The sequence below is a fragment of the Micropterus salmoides genome, unplaced genomic scaffold (genome assembly GCF_014851395.1).
Source record: "Micropterus salmoides isolate LMB-PRFRI ecotype aquatic unplaced genomic scaffold, ASM1485139v1 Ms_hic_scaffold_1, whole genome shotgun sequence".
Lineage (NCBI taxonomy): Eukaryota > Metazoa > Chordata > Actinopteri > Centrarchiformes > Centrarchidae > Micropterus > Micropterus salmoides.
In genome coordinates, this window is record NW_024040040.1 from 2,996,436 (window position 1) to 3,016,819 (window position 20,384).

Genomic DNA, 20,384 nt, shown 5'->3' on the forward strand with positions numbered 1-20,384 from the left:
GCCGGGCTGCTCGTTGCTCTCTCAGGTGAGCAGATGGGACTCTGCTGGGGAGATTTTTTCTCTTTGCTCTAATCCGATTTGTTAAGCTGCTGGAGTGGATGACTGTCAGAGCCACTGTGCACCGGTGCAACGGGTCAGTGTTGCTTAAAGCAAATCAAACACAAAGACCAACACTCGGGCTTTGAGTTGAAACTCTGCTGAGCAAAAAGTAAACTCATATAAGAGACTTCAGGTATGATCGAAGCGTTCCTACCAGAACACAGTGGTTAATTTCCCATGATTCACCTGTGTGAAGGTCTAGTCCAACAGAAGAAAATTCAAAATAACTCATACAACACAGTGAATCAACACAGCTGCAGACCTGAACATGAGAGCAGGTCGGAGAAGGTTAGATCTGGTTATTTATCCACAAACCAAGTGGGACGTGTTTGACCAGAGTCCTCCGACACAGCTGATGAAGCCTCAGGTGGACCAGAACAGGCCTGTCATTATTAACTATGAGCCCGAAACACGTCTCACTGAGCACTTTAAAATCTGTAATATTTCCAACACGTTCTATAAAAGACCCTCAATTTGGAAAAAGTCCACAAGAACACTAGAAAATCTGTCCCAAGAAAACAAATTTAAGACGTGTCTGTAATTGCGATTACGAGCGGAGAGCTGGGCGCGGGATCAGCCGGGATCCAGCTGAGGTCACCGTCAGGGAATCAGCCAGGTGGTCGTCACGGCAGACTGATCACACTGGATTACCTGAACGCGGCGCGAGGTCACATTAGAAGGTCAAAGGTCACAGTGGCGTGCCCTGCCTCGACCCCGGGTTTCTGCTTCGTTGGCTCGTTTTGAGTAAATCAGTTTAAACTTGGATAATAAACCAACTGAGGCTGTTTGGAAGAGTCCAGGTGAGCAAAACATTAAAAATGTAAATACTTACAAACAATGTTGTGAGGTTTGGTAATAAAAATGAGTTAATGTGTTTTCCCAGCGATCCACAAGGTTAAGAAAATAAAGAACACTTGTTCTTCAGTGTATATTTAAAATATAATAGTCTGGTAAAAAATGTAATAACTCACTGTGAGTCATGTGAGTCTCGTCCATCATTAATCAGCTAAAATCCATGTATGACCAAATGTTTTCAGGGAATAATGAAGCTCCCTTTGGTTACAGTGCACATGAACAGAGAGCTAAAAGGCTCATCTGTTTCTCATGAAGAAGTCCAAAGATATAAATACGATTATATCAGATAGTGAGTTCACCTGCACGGATCACTTTGTGGCGTCTCAACAGATCCTTAAACCCGCTGCATCGCCAATGTCAACAATGGCGGACATCTTTTATTGGATAATGGGATTAACTTGGAACAAGAGGAGACGAAGGAAAACGAAAACACTAAACATTTTATTCTGCAGTCGTCTGAAAGTCTTGAGCGACGTGTTTTTGTTGCTTCTGTCGTTGCTTCACACTGATTTTACACACTGAAACTGTTTTGCCAGACGGAGGCAGTTTTATTTCAGAGGCGGCGTCCAGCAGAGACTCAGTTTTCCATCTTCAGGACTCACCGGGAGTTTTTTTTTGGTAAGCATTAAATCTGTCTGATCTGAACCTCCCATCGCTCAGATTAGCCAAATCTACGGCTCCCGGGGCCAAACGTTGAGTTTAGGTTCAGCAGATTATATCTACACACTTTATTATACATTTACATATTACCGTATTTACTGGCTTTTAAACTGCAAAGCCCCTAAAAAACAAAAACATCTTTTTAGATCAGATTAACTGAAACCTAATTCTTAATGATCACTCAGCAGACATTAGCAAACTGAACTAACTCTTGCTAATTAATCAAATCACATTCGTTTGATTTGATTTCTTACTGGATCTAATTGTTTTTTTTTTTAAATACACTTAATTAGTTTGTTTTACTGTTTGGTGACACTTTATTTCACCACTTTTCAGCATAAGAACCATATAAACATCAAACCACAAGAATGAAGAAGATGATACAGTAATAAAACACTGTGTTCATATTGTTATAAATGATTACAACTACCTTACATTATCAGGATGTGTCGTTACAGTTGCTGACACAGTAAACATATATCAGCTACTTTATATTGTTACAAACCATCTACTGATGCTTAGTGCCTCTAATGGGGTTTAAGTAAAGTGTCTATCTCTGAAAAGTATTTTGATTAATTATTGTTATAGGGTGATATAGAGAAAACACACTTCTAATCAGAAGGCACGTCTGATTTTTATTTGTTTGTTTTACTCCTATAAAGTTATTCTCGTCTGTTTATAGTAAACCTGTTTTACCTACTTGTGATTTTCTTTTTCATTTGTCCTCATGTATTTTATCTTTATAGAGGTGTTACGTGCACTTTTTTCACCTTGTTTATCTTTTGTAAAGCACTTTATTTGAGACGTGCTATAGAAATAAAGTTATTATTAATTAATCACATGTTGTGGTTGTTGTTTAGTCTTTAAATATTTAAGACCTCCGTCAGCCTCCTACCCCTCCAGTCTTATCTAGTTAATGAGCTGTAAGCTGATTGGTCCTCAGCGGGGGGCGCTCGGTAAAACCCCAAGATTAGCAAACCAGTCCACAAACACACACAGTTACAGTCACGCACACCACAGAAGAAGTGTCGAGTTTAGAAAGAAGAAGAAAATAAAAAAGGAATAAATAAGAAAATAAAGTTATGTGAACACAGACACAGGAGGAGGACACGCTCTCCTCAGAGACATCACTGATCCATCAACACCGATTAGCCATTTAATTCTTTATTACCACCTCTGTTAGCGCTAAAACTACCAACAGCACTGCTGCACTATTAGCACAGTATCAGGCTGCTCAGATATTTACCATTACTACAGGATAGTGCCGGTGAATATAGTATAATACTACTATTAGTACACAAACAGTACTACAATAATACACCACTTCATTCAAGGCTTCATTCTTATCATGAAATAAATAAACAGAGCGTTTCCATCACATTTGCACTAAAGTTGGATGGAAACTTATTTTAACCCAAACCACTTCAACCAGTCACATCAGAAAACATCTTTTATGTGGTCATAAAAATGAATGGGAGGCTTGTTGATCGTTTAAAACATGAAGCTGACCTCTCTGGTCCACATCCCGGATCCATTAAGGAGCGTGTTGTTAAATGTGACTTGAGGGACGAGGCCTCGACAGATGTGACAGCTGAGGTAAAAGTTTCCCGGTTTGATCTCAGTCTGCAGATCTGATCTCCTTCCTGAGGCGGAACATCTCGTCTCCTGCAGCTGCTTTTATCGGCGTCCTCTTCCTTTCTTTACCCGGCCTGCTCAGTGAGAGGGAACTACATCCAGATGCTCCATCACACAAACCACTTTATTTACCTTAAACTCCACATTTCTGGGCCGGCGCCACCAACAAGCCGTTTTCAGGAACATGGACATGGAGTTTTCATACGTTTCTTTCCCGTCTGTTGGGTTTGCTCTGAGAATCGGAAGAACAAAAACTAAACCATTACATTTTTTTGTAAGAAATTTTATTATAACATTTTAAATTCTTTGACAGCCAAGTAAAATCATTAACAACGTAGAAAAAATATAAATTATTTATTGCACAGGTCAATTAACGGCTCAGTGTGCCGTGTTTTTTGGTCCCTGGGTTTCAGCTGTCGTTGCTCTGGTGCATCCTCATTATCAGACTGCGGATCTCCTCGCGCTTCTGTCGCACTCGCTGCCGCGGAAACCAGCTGTCCAACCGTAACGGGAGGTCGAAGTGCACCACGGGGTTCTGAGGAGCCAATCAGAGAGCTTGAGTTAGTGTGAAGGCCGGCCCAATTTACTCATAAATCCAGGATTTAAAACAGGGTCACAGTACCCCATTAAAATGCGACATGTCCCGCTGCCCCCCCATTAGTCAACGCTGTCGGCAGGTTTCTCACTCTCAGACTTAAACTGTACCAACATTTATTCTCAATATCTCTAAGACTGGGTGGTTAAAGGGTTCTTGGGATCGGCTGAAACATTTGCTAAATTACAAGAGTTTTGAAAATATTTCAAATAAAGACGAAATTGCTAATGAAAGCCCTAAATATAAGAGAACTTTTGCAGCCATGAAAGCTGGAAAGGTTCTCACAGTATTGTTGACTGTGATTGGGTAGAGCAGCGACGCCCTCCCAGACTCAGCAGTATTGCAAAGTATCAGGTGTTGGCGTACCTGCAGGAAGCTCTCGGCGTACTGCAGCAGGTACAGGCCGCAGTCGCTGCTGTTGTCCTGCTGAGGAACTTTGCAGCTGAAGCTCCTCATGCTGTCTGACGTGAAGAGGCGTGGCGTCCCTCTCCGCACCTCCCACTCCACCTGCAGGTAGCTGAAAACAATAGGAGGCGTCAGAGGCAGAAGCAACTTCAGTTACAGCTTTATGCTAAGGAATAATGCATCACGAAGTAGAAAGTCGGGTTAGGTCCCCTCTGTTGGTGTTTTTACATTGCTGTCACCTGCTGCGCTGCTTTGAACCTGCTGGGGGCGACATTGCAACCTGTTGCTGACATTAACTCTCCTCATTACTCTGTGATTTAGTAACAGCAAAGTAAACGCTGGGGGTTAAATGCAAACATCACTTCTTACCTGTTGCAGCCAGCAGAGACATTCTCACGTGAACGTTATGTGAACCAAATCACAGAGCAACGCGTAGAACTACGGGGTAACGAAGTCACTGATGATTAAGACTATGTGATGCGGTTGAAAGCCCTGGAAATAATTAGCAAGTGGACCTTGAGTTGGGACGATTTTGTCAATCTTTCCAAGGTGCCAACTTAAAATACTTTTGTTAACATGTCAACATGTAGCTAACTGTAAGTTAAGCATTACTTCCAAATGTATGAACTCCGAGCTTTCAGAACATTTAACTACAGACGTCATCCAGACAGTTTCTTCTGCTGGAAACAGTAAACGTTTGAACTGAAACTCACTCTCTGACGAGTCTGCAGACATTCTCGTGGTACGACAGCTTCAGCGAGTCCATGACGAGTATACACGGCCTGGAAAGGACGAAGAACACACCGTTAAAAAAAAAAAAAAAACCTACACCTGACCTCAGATGTGTCCCTGGATCCGTTTCTTTGCTGACGACTCACCTCTTTAACACAGTGTCCCTCTGCCAGCCCTGCTGAGTGCACTCCTGTAAAACACAAACACCTGATGTTGATGTTCTACAGAAACAGGCAAACACCACCTGCTGAGCTGAGCTGCTGTATATTTACCGGCGGCTGCTGTGGTCTCAGACTGATGGATGGATTTCCTGCAGCTCGCTCTGATCCACCTGAGACAAAACAACAAAACATCATCATCAGCTGCAAATGTTGAACCTGACATCTCTGCCTTTTTCCTCTGAAGAAACCACAGCAACACGTGGCGACGATGATGAGCAGCTTCACTGAATCACAACTAACTGCTGCTGAGAAGATTCGAAGATAAAGAAACATCTTTTAGCATGTTCCATAAAATGGTAAATGCAACAGATTCAAGAGGCCATATTGTTAATAAATATTTTCACATAATCCCACATTGACACAAAATTAGTTGCCTCTCACGGGCTTCTTCCTCTCCACACATACTGTTGCCAAGGTTTATGGGTATTGTGGTTTTTAGGGTCCATCCAAACAAAAAAGGGAACTGAGAGCTCCTGTTCACATTTAAAACCATTTACTGTGTCACAGCGCCACCTACTGACACTGTTTTACAACTCAACCCATACACCGATCAGCCAAAACATTGACCACCTGCTGGTCTCCCTTTTGCCACCAAAACAGATCTGCCCCGTTGATGCACAGACTCCATTGTGTTCGGGTCTGCTCGTCTGTTGGATCCGACCACACGGGCCAGCCTTCGCTCCCCACATGCATCAATGACTCTTGGCCGTCCATGAGCCTATCGCCGGTTCACAACTTTTCTTCTGATAGCTACTGACCCCTGCAGACCGGTGTAGAAATGTTCTGACCCAGTTGTCTAGCCATCACAGTTTGGCCCTTTGTCAAAGTCACTCAAATCTTAACGATTGCCCATTTTTCCTGCTTTTAACATCAACTATGAGGACACAATGTTCACCTGCTGCCTGACATATCCCACTGATAGGTGCCATGGTGAGGAGAAAATTAAAGATCCATATATTACAAAATATATTATTGGATTTCTCGTGAGTTCTTTCCAACTACAAATGTTTCTGTTCTAACAAAATACATGATTTTCAGTAACTATAATAAAGCATCATAATATATTTTTAGTTTCTTGTCAAAACTGAATAATTTGATAACTAGAAAAATAAAATAAAAAACAATTCTGGTTGGGAGGCAAAAGGGACTCTTAATTTTTTAATGCTGGCAGATGCATAAGAGCCCCGCAGTGCCTCGCTGGAACCAGACTAATCGATTTCATAAGGAGGTGCTAACAGATCTATACAGACACCGTGGCTGGATGTCTTCAGAGAAAAGCACCAATCTGAAGGAAAAATGGGTAAAATGGAAATAATTCTACACTCCCAACATAGATGTTGTAAAAGAAAATGACTTCAGTAATGACGATGTCGGAGCTTTAGATGGATTATCAACCAAATGTTTTTCTTTTTAAGCTTATTTATAGACAATGAAGTTAAAATATGACGTCTCGAACATCAAGTCCTGGAGCTTAGCGCCTTCAGAGGAGTCAGTATTTCTGTCTGGAACATTTAATCCTTTAATTTTTGGTGTGAACTGATGTGGAATTCCAACAAACTGCTGCTCCAAATACCCCAAAGTGTCTCCCTGAAGGACGAGAAACAAACACGCCTGGTGACGATTAGAGCTGCTCTGGTAAACATTACTGAGGCTCACCAGAAACACATTGTGCTGCGGAGGAAAATCAGGTCAGAAAATAAACAGCTCACCTGTCGGGCGCTGAAACTCCTCGTGCTGAACCTCCTCCAGACCCGGGAAACAAACCACGACCAGGTACCAGTGAGCACTACGGACACAACGAACACAAACACCGACTCACTCATTCTGCTACACTTTGGGGGCAAAAAAGCAAAGAACAGTCAGCGAGGGATTATAAAAGTGTAGACGTCACGCTGCTTCCTCCTGTTCATAATCTAAATGAGTACTTTAAATCTCTTTCAGGTGAATTTAAATCTGAACAAACCACTGAAGCTGCAGTTTTTCTGTTAAGGACAATCTACAAAACAGAAACTGGACGGATCCGATCTGACGCCACTGGCTGGTTACCGGGCACGAGTTACATAATAAAAGAATGTTCAATGCCAATACAAAACCCCAATTTCTATTTTACTAAGAGGACAAACAGAAAAGCTGCGGCAAATTCAGTCATTAAAGATTTTCTATTTTCTGTGGGTTCTGCTGATCTGGTCAGTTTCTAAAACAACAGGAAAAGTGCAGAGAGCAGTAGCTCTGCTAAAGCCATCGAGTCAGTCGGTCTGTTACCCAGTTGGCAGGTAGAGGCCGTGATGAGGTGCCTGCATTAAAGTAGAACTACAGAGTTTTTATTCAGCTGTCCCAACAGAGGTCAACAGTCCAAAGTGGCGTCTTTAAATCTGGGTCAGGAGTCTTTACTTTTGGTCGGTCAGAGAGGGTAAATACTCGCTGCTGACCTCCAATAACAACTTCAGAGCTGAATCACCTACAAACTAAAGTCAGTCAGTGTTAGTTTTCTTACTCTTGATTGACAGGCACAAACAGGAAGTCTTTGGTGAAAATGTCGACATGGCGGGTCCACGTCTTTACCCTCTGATGCCTCATGTGACGATCGCTGGAAACAAGCAGAGACTGAGTTTTACTAACATCATCTATTTTAATAAGTTTTCTTTGAGCCAAAGAGCGAATTTCAGTTGATCCCACTGCGTTAAACAAGGTTGTTTTTTCTGTATGAATTATGAGTCAATATCCGGAGGAACCCGCTGGTAAACATCATCTTATTCAGGACTAACGTTACCTGCAGTCTTTTTATTCAGGTTCATAAAAACCTGTTCAGGTAGTAGCGCTGCAACAAGTAATCAATGAATTGTTTTAGTATATTTTTAAGCAAAGCTTTGCTGGTTTTCTTCGTCTTTTATGGACTGAATCTCTTTGGCTTTTGACTGCTGGTCGACCAAAACAACGACCCGTCTCAACTGGCCGACATCTTAAAGATGAATCAGTGAGTTCAAATCGTTATCTTTCTTCTTACGGGACGGAGGGGGCGGCGTCCTCTCCGGCCGCTCTCCGTCTGCTCAGCTGTTTGTAGAAGAAGCTGCTGAAGACGTGACTCCGCTCGGCCGCCGAGCCCCCGACTCCCTCCAGGAGGAGATACCTGCAGGAGGAGGAGACCTGTCAGGACCCTGACCCCCTACTGGTGACTACAGGAACTACACCGACCTGCACTGCACAGATCTTCAGGACGGCACTCACGTGACTTAAAAATCTCTTTTAGATTTATCACATTCAAACTTTGCTAAAATTAAATCCACATGCTGAGAAAACCTCGAATCATGTGACAAACCACACTGCCGTGAAAATAATCTCCGACAGACTGACTTGAGGTAGAAGTCGATGATGACGTCGTTGAGGAACTCGCCGCTGGCCAGGCAGGCCAGGTCCTCCTTCGTCACCGTGATCCGACCTTTACAGGGCGCCGCCGGGTACTGGATCAACCTGAAGCCCACATACAGACCAGGAAACATTTTAGCACCAGACCTCCAGTAAACATTCTTATTATTCACGGGTCTAGGCGGGTCCTGGTTCTGCTGGGTTACCTGGTGGGAAGCTGCTGCAGAGCAGAGGATCTGAGGTTGGACTTTCTCACGGGACTGGATTTCTCCTGAAAGAGACGTGTGAGCTCAGAAAAGGAAATTGAACTTTGTGTGACCAACACAAACTGAACCTCCTCCAGGAGTCACCTCATCAGCTCCGAGCCGCCGCCGCCGCCGTCGCCACCAGCTAACGGCTAACAGGCTCATTAAAAGGACGAGAGGGGATGGGATATCACTGCGGGAGGGAGAGGAGCGAGAGGAGGAGGGAGACTAGGAAGGGCAGGGGGAGGACAACAGAGACACAAAACAAGCGAAGGAAGCAGAGGAGGCGAAGGGAGAAAGAGCCTGACGAGGGAAGGAGGGAAGGAAAGAGGGAAGAGGAGGAGGGAGGAGTCTTACCACCGAGTGTCCCAGCAGGCCGAGGAGGTGCTGGTCCAGAGGAGGAGGACAGCTGTGGAGGAGCAGCAGCCCGTCGGTCCACTCCAGAGGGGAGGTGGGCCCACTGGAGGAGGAGGAGGCCTTCTTGTACTCCTCCATGTCCAGGATGGAGGCCAGCAGGGCGGCCTGCAGCTCCTGCAGCTGCTCCTTCAGCACCAGCAGGAGGAAGGAGCACACCGGGCCTGGAGAACCAGGAGAACACAGAACTCTGAGGTGGAACTCGTCAAACAGTTTCCAGGACCATGGCGAGTCCTTCTCGATGCCACGCTCAGGACCTTTGGCAGAGATTCGTGTTTTCAACGTCGGGATGATTTCAGAGCCAAAGGACACGAAATCTACGATTGGCCGCTGGCGCAGGAGAAGCCACCCGATTGGCTGTTGGCTCCTGCAGAAGTGCGGGTTCACAGCTCCAGTCAAGCTTTCATTCAGAACATCCTGTTTTTTGGACTGCAGGGTTTGTGACAGGAGGAATCACTACGAGGGATAAAAAGACGCCTGAACTGTGTTCTGTGGGCGCAGTTTGCTTTCATGCGTATCTTTCTAAGGTCATTCTGCCAAACAACACAACCTTCTTCACTGCGGTTTGGGCTCTCTCAAAAACAGCGTGGATGGAAAGTGTGTGATGATGGAAAGTACGCGAGGACTTTCTGACTGACATCTTATCTGTTTACACATCAGTGAAGTGTAATATAACTCTCTCTGCTGGCAGCTGAAACATTCGCAGGGTATTAACATGCTGAGTGTTGAGAGGGAGCAACGAGCTGCTCCTGACAACAGTTAAAACAACAGATTGCGTGTCGGCGCCGAGTTAAAGCTGAGGTTTTAGTTTAGTTGAAACATTTCTCTACTTTCAGCACCTCTGCTGCTTAAGTACTGAGTTTAGAGCGAGGTATCGGTGTAGTGCTGACAGCAGTTGAAGAGTAAGAACTCCAAGCGTCAGTGGAAGTGAAGACCTGAAAGGAGAATTGTTCCTGCCTCAGTGAAATGACTTGAAATGAGTTCCAGGCCTGTAAGTGCTGGATGACGTGGAAATTAAAGCAAATATCACGACAAATGAAAGTGCTGATAGGAGCTGAAGTCAAAACTGAAAAGTGTCAGCGCTGAATGAAGCGACGCTCTTACTGGATCCGAAGCGTTACCTGAAGCGGAGGTGGAGGTCCGGATGGCCGACAGCTCCGTCTGCAGCAGGGTGGCCTGAGCGTCGGTCACCCACAGGAAGATCAGCGAGGGGGCGGGACCTTTCCAACCAGCCAACAAACCCCCGCCCTGAGCCACGCCCCCGTCCCAAACGCCATAGCCCCGAATCTGGGACGCCACCACAGAGACCTGCCCCTCCTCAACTCCTGACAGAGAGAAAGAGGCTTGTTTTTATAGTGTTACCTAAAGAAGAAACAAATAAATAAATCCACAGCGTACCTGAAACAAAGGAAAGTTCTTCAGATTTCATCACCACAGACTTTTACAAAGAATCTGATGATAAAATTGTAATTTAAAAAGGAGAAATGTCTCTTTAATCTTCTTTTAATCTAATGCCACTGCTCAATTATTTAGACCTTAAACTCCTTTATTTAGTCTGACAGCAGAGGGAGGACATGTTGCAGTGTGTGGTTTTACCTTTCAGAGGAATAATGAAGCCATGTTCAGTGATCTACACAGATAAACAAGAGAAATATTAAAACTTAGCAGGAAGGAAGACAAAACAAACTTACATAAAATCTTCTTTCTTTAAAACATGCGACACTTCTGAACACATCTGAAATGACGAGTACAGAAAGAGTGTTTCTTGTTTTTATGAAAGCATTTACTGAAAATGCTTCATTTAAAAAGGACAATCATGACTTAGTGTCACATGTCAGCACTCATTAAATGGTCGTGGCTTAAACGCAGCAGAAAGATCAGGAGATCTGAAACCTGAGTGAGTTAAAAATGATTAAAATAGTGATTTAAAATAATGGTCTTCTCTGTATGTGGTCCGTTGACATGCTGACCTACTAACCTGCTCCCCTCCTGCCCTCACAGTTTTTACGGCGCTCTAATTAAAGCCAGCGCGCCGCCGTCAGCCCTCACGCTTCGTCTTAATTGCTCGTTAAAACCTGAATCTTAGCGCTTTACAGCCTCGGTGGAAGTTTCTCTGCCCTGCGGCCGTGAAGCGAAACAAGCTGTTAGAGCAAACTTTGACTCGCTTCCCGCTTCATCACCTCCGCAAAGCCTTGGATAGGGCCTTTCTGGAGGCGTAGCCATGGCAACACTGTGTTGTTTTGGCTCATTACACTGAAACTCCGGTGTAAGAGAAACACACACAGAAAATGTGTTTAGCACTTCGGATCGGAACAGTTAAAACTACAGTACAAACAACACTTGAGCAGGAGGTGGGAAAAGAGAAACTAGGTCAAAGTCAGGCAGAAAAGCAGGACGCTCTGTGACCCTGCAGAACATTTAAAGATCTGCTTACGAACATCTGCCGGTTACGCTTCTGAACGATGGCTCAGGAGCTTAGAAGCAAATATCAGATTGATCTTTTCATTTCTCAGTCAAAAGCCGGACTCGTCCTCCGGCTGCAGCTTCACAAAAGTGACCATTTGAATTTCCCAGCTTTCAACACGCGCCGTGTTCTGCGTACATCTGGTGAACTTCAGCCGTACTCACCATCATCTCCCCGCTCGCGTCAGCGTGCGTCAGGCCGGCATGAAGCGAGGCGAAGTTCAGCTGCAGGAAGGAAGGTGGCGCCGGCTTAAACCCGTCTACTTCACCTTTAGAAGAACAAGGCTGCTGACCCTGTCAGACAACACACAGGTCCGTATCAACACACAGGTCCATATCAACACACGGGGTCCACGTCTCAACACACTGGGTCCACGTCTCAACACACTGGGTCCACGTCTCAACACACTGGGTCCACGTCTCAACACACTGGGTCCACGTCTCAACACACTGGGTCCACGTCTCAACACACTGGGTCCACGTCTCAACACACTGGGTCCACGTCTCAACACACAGGTCCATATCAACACACGGGGTCCACGCATCAACACACGGGGTCCACGCATCAACACACGGGGTCCACGCATCAACACACGGGGTCCACGCATCAACACACGGGGTCCACGCATCAACACACGGGTCCACGCATCAACACACGGGTCCACGTCTCAACACACGGGGTCCACGCATCAACACACGGGTCCACGTCTCAACACACGGGGTCCACGCATCAACACACAGGTCCACGCATCAACACACGGGTCCACGCCTCAACACACGGGGTCCACGCATCAACACACGGGATCCACGCATCAACACACGGGATCCACGCATCAACACACGGGATCCACGCATCAACACACGGGATCCACGCATCAACACACGGGGTCCACGTATCAACACACTGGGTCCACGCATCAACACACGGGGTCCACGCATCAACACACGGGGTCCACGCATCAACACACGGGGTCCACGTATCAACACACGGGGTCCACATATCAACACACGGGGTCCACGTATCAACACACGGGGTCCACGTATCAACACACGGGGTCCACGTATCAACACACGGGGTCCACGTATCAACACACGGGGTCCACGTATCAACACACGGGGTCCACGTATCAACACACGGGGTCCATATCAACACACGGGGTCCACGCATCAACACACGGGGTCCACGTATCAACACACGGGGTCCACGTATCAACACACGGGGTCCACGTATCAACACACAGGTCCATATCAACACACGGGGTCCACGTATCAACACACGGGGTCCACGTATCAACACACGGGTCCACGCATCAACACACGGGGTCCACGCATCAACACACGGGGTCCACGTATCAACACACGGGGTCCACGCATCAACACGCATCAACACACGGGGTCCACGCATCAACACACGGGGTCCACGCATCAACACGCATCAACACACGGGGTCCACGCATCAACACACGGGGTCCACGCATCAACACACGGGGTCCACGCATCAACACACGGGGTCCACGCATCAACACACGGGGTCCATATCAACACACATAAATACTGTTCTAAACAAATGTGAGCGATACTTGATGAACGTGTTATTTACATCATGATCAAAGTTAACTGAGTAGTAAATTAAACTGAGGGGTCAGAATAGCATCAAGCATCAAACTAAATAATCAGTTTTACATAAACTGGGCCACTACAAACCTCTAAACTTGTAAAAACTTTAGGTTCTTGAAACTGGACTTGTTATCGGCTCGGTTTGTGCAGAACAGATGTGGCTCACATTCAGCTGACGTTTCACTGCGACAGTACAGAAACCTGTTTATTAAGACTCGCAGCTGGTTTGAGGATCAGTGTCAGTAAACACAACAACAAACACTCAACAGTCCATTCAGATCCAGTCTGGATCTGCTTAGAGTCCCACCGGGGGTCCGAGGCTTGTTTATTGGGCTGCAAGCCCACAAACCAACTACATGACTCACGCCAACCTCGAACATACGGCGGAGAGACCCGAGCCCCAAACTGGGTCAGACCTCAGTGTGGACTGGAAACGCACCACAGGGACCAGTTTCAGATAAGACTAGTTATCAGTTCACAGAAATTACTGATGAGTAATTATCAGATTTACAAACCTACTGTGTGAAGAAGCACATAGTTGATATCTTGTCCGCACAGAGCATCATTTTCTAACTACAAGATCAGAACTTCTGCCCCAAAATTATCTCAGTCACGCACAGGTTTATAAATATCTTGACATTTTGAACGATATCTTCTGCAAACACTTCAGAATTGTACTAAATGTCCCCCTTTGGGACTTCGGGGACTGCGTGGAGTTCAGGTTTTCCTCTAAATTAAATTCACAGCTTGGAACAGCAGGTGTCAGTGCAGTTTCTGGTCTGTGAGTTCACATGAGTCCACCAGATGAAGGGTTTGTGGTGCAGCTGCAGGTGGATTTAATTTGACATGACGTCAGGGCGGTTTTGACCCGAAGCTGAAAATGAACTCCGGGTCTCCAGACTCTCACGTCTGTAGTTTGTCCTTCTCTGCACTGATTACTAGGATCTGCAGCGGCTTCACACATGGACCCGGGTCGTATCCCTGTGTTGACCCCTTGTGTTGGCCCTCAGGTGTGTCTCCTACCTGCATCCGCTCTGGCTTTCCTAGATGGGATTCGTCCAGCAGGCTGCTGCTCTGTAACGTCCTCTTCCCTCCGTCTGCGTCGTCCTCACCCTCCTCTTCCTCTTCGCTCGACAGCACGACTGGACAAGGATCACAAAGAAACTCAATCAGTCTTTAAATAAATCATTTAGTCTGATTCAGCCACATATACACGTTATTCCTCTTTTTGAAGTAAAGATTTAAGGAAGAAAAAAAGATTGTGATAATACCGACACCCCGTGAACGCACCATCGCTCGGCGTGCAGGAGAAGCTACGGTGGCCGAAAGGAATATGACAATAAATCGTTGTACATTTTTCCATGACACTGTATCGATATTCCAGCCCATCATATCGATACATAACATTAACTAAAAATATAGCGCTTCGACGGTTAGCTCCATGCTAACATATAATGGGAATCTCCATTAACGTGCTAACGGATATTAGCAAATACAATCCTAACATAAACTACACGCTTTGCTTCACGTGCTGAGTGACCTACTGTGCAAATACTTAAAGTACATGTTTCCTGAGCTCTGTGTGAAATAAAAAAAGAGCTGCTAACTTCACCGTCTTGATCTGCTGCTTCTGCGCTCCACACAGACCAGCTACAACAACCCCAAAGGGTCAAAACCCAAACCCAATATTCCCACTGGCCTAAAAATACATCAGTAGGCGGAGAAAAGGCGGCACAAGCCCGTGTCAGTTATTAATAATTAACAGTTATTAATGTAATGTGATGTACAGATTAGACGTAGCAGTTTGTATTTACAGTAAGGAAATTCAGTGAATTTGCATTTTGTGCCTTTTTTAAACAAATGTTTTGCTAATAATTTGTTCACAGTTGCTCTGTAGTTTTATTAACACACTGAGCAGAATCGTGTTCTTTTCTAACAGTTTGGATTTGCAGCAAATAAACAGAAAACTTTTTTTTTCGTATTAGTAGTTAGATATCGCGATGTATCATTTTATATTTCTAGCTATACATCGATTATCGCAGAATTGCAGTATCGTGATATTATCGTTACTGTGAGTATCGTGAGGTGCCCTGAGGTTCCCGCCCCTGGTGGTCGACGCGCTCCATTGGCTCTGAGCTAAATTATACGTTTGTCCGTTAGTCTTCTCTAACAAACCGGTCGACCGCTGCTTGTTGTTGTCGTCTGTATTCAACTTAGTGACGAAACGCGTCCTTTTCAGCTACCGTAGAAAGGTGGCGACGTCGCTGTGAGAGGAGGTGTATGCAGACAGAAATGGTTCACCGTGTCAGGTCTCTCTGTGGATCCAGATTTAACGCACCGGACCTTAGTCTCCCGTCACTCACTGGGTTCTGCTGCTTTGGGTTTCCTCAGTCGGAGCTGCAGGACGGCCGACCTGTTGGCCGTCTTCTTCTCTCTGAACGCCCTCCACTTCTCTCGCTCCTTCTCCCTCAGATCCTCCATCAGGTTGTTGCTGGCGACGAGCCACGACGTCCTGTTGAGGCCCCGCCTCGTGTCGGGCGTCGACCTCGGCGCACAGCAGGGTCTGCGGACGTCCTTGTGGAGAGGTTTGTTTCCGGCTCTGGGCGGAGACACAAAGTCGTCCTCTGACGTCTGGTCTGAACCGGAGACAGACGACTTCTGCTGCTGCTTTAAAGATTCAGGAGAGCTTCCTGAGTCGCTCTGAAAGAATCACATTAAAGGCACATTTTAACTTTTCAAACAGTATTTTATTCTCTGCTGCATTTCCCTTGATCGCACGTGATTTACTTCCACTTTTCTTTCAACATCTGAATTTCTAAAATGTTGTTTTGGAGTTACTTCCTGTTAACACTGTCCTCAGAATATCGTCTCATAAAGCTGCGACTTTATTCTCAAACATGCTGATGAAGTTACAACTTTATATCTGAGGTTTTTATGACTTCTTATAAATATTACAACTTTATTCTTAAAGTATTATGACTTTATTTCTTAAAACTACAACTTGTGCTCATAATATTAACGGGTTTAAAAGTCTTTCAGTCTGAGATTTTCTCAAATTAATTCAAGTGAAGAGATTTTGGTTCAACGTTTGATTCCTGCTGGTGTTTCAGAGGAGGAGGAAGCCGCCAATCACCGGTCTGCTCTTCCAGCTGTACCTTCTCGTCAGCGGCGTCCTCGTCGGTGTCCACTCTCCTCCACGTCCCCTTTTTCTGCGTCGGTGAACTCAAACTCCCAGCATGCTCCTCACCTCGCAGTTCTGCCAGATAGTCCAGCGACTCCACAGAGATGTTTTTAGAGGACAGGGGCGGACCTGGAAGGTGAAAGGGAATGAGCTTTCATACATAGAGACATAACGTCCCTTCTGATTCAGTCAGTCACGTGTTGCCATTAGCTCTCACGCCCAAACGTCCACCAATCTGATCTGAAGCCTGTGAAGTGACTGAGGGTTAAACTGCTCTGTGCTCGTTCTTAATTTAACTAACATTAGCTGACCTCTCTCCTCCAGAGCGCCGTGGGGCAGCAGTCACTCATTTTACCTCTGAGGTCACTTTTCTTCTTCTGTGGTGGAGTCAGGGGCTCTGAGGCCTCGTCAGGCGGCAGCAGGCGGTCTGACGCTCTCTTAGGACGCCATCTGGTGGATAAAACACACAACGGCAGTTTGGTGAAAACAACTGGGGGTCAAAACTTGTGCTTTAGTTTTAATGTTGAGAGACTTTTAACGGATTCTTTTCACCAGCTGGGAGTGAAAACTTTTACTTTACAGTCCTTTTCCTTCTCGTCTCCGTGCCATTTTGGGGCGGATTCATAAAGTTTTGGGAGTTACATCTGACAACTCTTTAAAAAGCGTCGGACGAGAGAGACGCTGAGATTTAATGCAGGTTTCTGACATGAACATGAATTTCAAGGAGCAGCAAACAGAAACTGGAGGAGCAGCTGATCTTTTTCCAGGAGAAATGATGGAAAGGAAATGATTTGTGTTTCCTTGTGTTTCCGAACCAGCGTCCGGCCATTGTGAACTCACCCGTTTGAGACGCAGCCCGACGACGACTGGGCTCTCTGTCCGGGCTGTGATTGGCGGCCGCAGCTTCCCGGTGCTCTGCGATTGGCTGTTGGCGCTCCTCTGTTCGGGCTGTTGAGTCCCAGCAGCGATTTGACGTAGTCCCTGAAAACAGGTGTACACGGCACGCTGAGGAAATAAAACCACCAGGTTACATTTTCACTGCGTTTCATCTGCTGTAACGAACTCTGCAGCCTGCAGGGGCCGCTCCACAAACCTCTGTCTGCTCGTTGAGGAGCCCAGCGCGTTCCCAGCATGCATCCTGTCAGCCCGCCTCTGCTGGACTGATGCCCATAACCCTGTTCAGATGAAAGCAGACGGACCAGACTGAAGGTCAAACACTGACGAGACTAACCGATCAGACCTGATCCAAGTAAATATTTCTCCTCTATTTAAAAGCCACCTTAAATCCTGCCACTTAGATCTGATCACTAATGACAGAAAAGTCAATTAAAAAATGGCAGATCAGATCGGCTGGTTCTTGCTACATCATACCACCTTAAAAGAGCTATCAGACCAGCAAAAGGGTTAGGTATACCATGTTTAAAAACCTGAATTAAACTGCCATTAAATACAGATATACCACCTTAAATCAATTAGTATACACAGTAACCAACAGATAGATCACAAACAATACTACCTTAACAGAGTGAGGTGATCATATATACCATCTTTATCCCACCTTAAAAGCACCATTAAAGCTAATTTGTCGTCTTTACAGGAGCTCAGTTTGAATATACCACCTTAAAGTTTCCAGCACATCATACGTAACACAATCACAGAACCAGTCCATTAATTGTGCCACCTTAAAAAACTGGCTGGTCAGATTTACCACCCTAATACACAACAGGTAACATACCACCTTCAATAAATTAATTTAACACCTTCAGCGTGTCTGGCTGATGAGTAATTCCATCTTAAAAAGGACCCGACAGTTGAGATATACTACCTTAAGATCGGTTGACAGCTTAAACAATAGACCACTTTAGCAAACGTTAACAGATGAATAATACCACCTTAAATTCTGGGGCGGGGCTCTGGAGGCGGGACAGCGGCGACTGCGAGTGCAGGTGGGAGGAGTCAGAACCCGCTGGCTGTTTCTTCTTGGGGATTTTGAACGGAGACGCCATGCTGCCGACACAGAACACACAAAATAAACAAACCAGATATATGCAGATTATATGCAGTTGTTAGATAATAATAATAATAATAATCCTTATTTGTAGAGCACTTTTCAAAAACAATTTACAAAGTGCTTTAACAAGTGTAAAGAATAATACAAAAAAACCAAGATAAATACAAAATACAAGATAGATCTCATGAAATAAAATTATAAACTGCCTGTTTGATCCAAATAAAAGCAGCTTCATATTCAACATTATCTAAATATTAAAATAATCTTCAACAGCCAATTTAAAGGCAACTAAATGTCGACAAAGTCTTAAAACTGCGTCGGATAAATAGACTAAAAAGAACAATTTGTTATAGAACAAGAAGTGAGGTCAATATTTGACCCCAAAACCAATTACCACCCTCAACCAGTAGACCAAACAATTACTGAGATTTACTGAGTGCTACAGCAGAACTCCATAACAAAACTTAAGGATTTAAGAAAAGAAACATAACAAATCTGTTTTTTGTGCTTGGTTCCCTCAGAAAATTGATCTGAAAGTAGTATTTGATTATTTGAATAATACTGTTGTCTTCACGCGCACACCAAGATGAAAAAATGTCCTCAAAATAAGGCTGACACGTCATTTTTAATCAGCCATTTTGTGAACAGTTTTGACCAGTAAACAGTTAAATGCTTTGCTCAAAGGCTTGTCCAGCTCAGGAATTTAACCCGAGACCATTCAATCATTATATATTCATTCAAGGTTTTACACCAGCCGACTTTTACCCCGAAATGTATAAAACTACTGCTGCTCTGGCAGATGTCATGAAAAAGTACACACACCAAACTACATTCAAAAACATGAGGTTTTTAAACGCAGTGTCACTCCACCTAATAAAACCTCTGTACTTCCAGAACTAATAGTATTTTTGGATATTTAGGGTCAGACTGAAATACACACAAAAAAGCACTTTATGTTAAATTGTTTTAAAAGTATAAGTCCTTATATTATAAGAAAATTATGCTGAAATATGTTACGTTAGCTAAGCTTGGGGGGGTTAGCTAGCTGAGCGTGCGGACCAACTATAAAAGATGATATTTCTGCTGTGTAAGTCACATTTCTTGGATTGTTTGTGCGCCGAATTTACCAGCAAACCCTACGGACTATTTAAAATATGTACTTCTATTGTACCGGGCATGTAAGTTTTAATTTAAGTACTCAAACATTAAATAGCGTTAATTCTTAGCAGCAGCACCTGCCGAAGGTGCGTTGTTTACATTTTTAGCTCAGATGCCTTTAACCTCAGACAAAGCACAGAGTTACACAGCCTTTCTGTTCGGTACTGGTGTAAATGAGTTCGTTGTGGTGTTATTAACAGGAAGCTAAAGCAGCTCTCGGCTTTAACGTTTGACAGTTACGAACCTAACAGCAGCTGCTGCAGCTACGCTGCTAACTCGCAAGCTAGCCGGCTAGCCAGTGAGCTAAGGCAGCCGCTCTCCGACTTCTTCTTCTTCTTCTTGTTAAATGTTCGGAAACTCTCCTGCCGGCTCATGTGGTCGCGAGGATGTGCCGCCCTGTTAGTGAAAAGTAAAAACACATTTCTAAAAACACGCTTCTGTCCGAGCAGGGAAGGATTTTCTCCAAAGACTCAGCAGGACAACAGCCACATGACGACATCCCCTGCGTTGGCTTTACGCGATGACGTCATCAGCAGTGTCGTGGCAGAGACGGTCCAAGGTGAGCAGGTGGACCAACTGAGTCCTGATTGGCTGCGAACCGTCTCTGCTGCTACTGACTAATCAACAAAACACAGACCAATACTTCACTAATATTCATATAATATGAATATCATTTCTAAACCTGTCCTGATGGAGAAGGTGGTGCTTTCTGAAACGCTTGTTTTCACCA

General features: G+C 44.9%; 1 protein-coding gene and 1 pseudogene across 4 annotated transcripts; both read right to left on the reverse strand.

Moving 5' to 3' along the window:
- The window catches only part of LOC119887775, an 878,746-nt pseudogene that overhangs the window by 834,129 nt on the left and 24,233 nt on the right, over positions 1–20,384 (reverse strand).
- On the reverse strand, positions 3,517–20,175 carry LOC119898215 (sentrin-specific protease 7-like). 4 transcript variants are annotated; one of them, XM_038712501.1, is made up of 22 exons: positions 19,899–20,175; positions 18,378–18,492; positions 17,579–17,660; positions 17,326–17,490; positions 16,841–16,935; positions 16,460–16,614; positions 15,668–16,004; positions 14,328–14,446; positions 11,853–11,981; positions 10,821–10,854; positions 10,346–10,549; positions 9,168–9,388; positions 8,772–8,833; positions 8,554–8,670; positions 8,207–8,329; positions 7,697–7,789; positions 6,912–6,988; positions 5,254–5,312; positions 5,128–5,171; positions 4,963–5,031; positions 4,211–4,361; positions 3,517–3,784 (listed from the first exon to the last, which is right to left on the reverse strand). In XM_038712501.1, exons 3-22 carry the CDS (start codon positions 17,620–17,622, stop codon positions 3,659–3,661), a joined length of 2,424 nt encoding a protein of 807 aa, XP_038568429.1. In that variant the 5' UTR covers positions 17,623–17,660; positions 18,378–18,492; positions 19,899–20,175; the 3' UTR covers positions 3,517–3,658. The 4 variants fall into 4 exon arrangements, with proteins under 4 accessions (XP_038568429.1, XP_038568501.1, XP_038568357.1 ...); XM_038712573.1 differs by having other exon boundaries at positions 8,772–8,836; positions 17,326–17,466; positions 19,899–20,174; XM_038712429.1 differs by having other exon boundaries at positions 8,772–8,836; positions 19,899–20,174.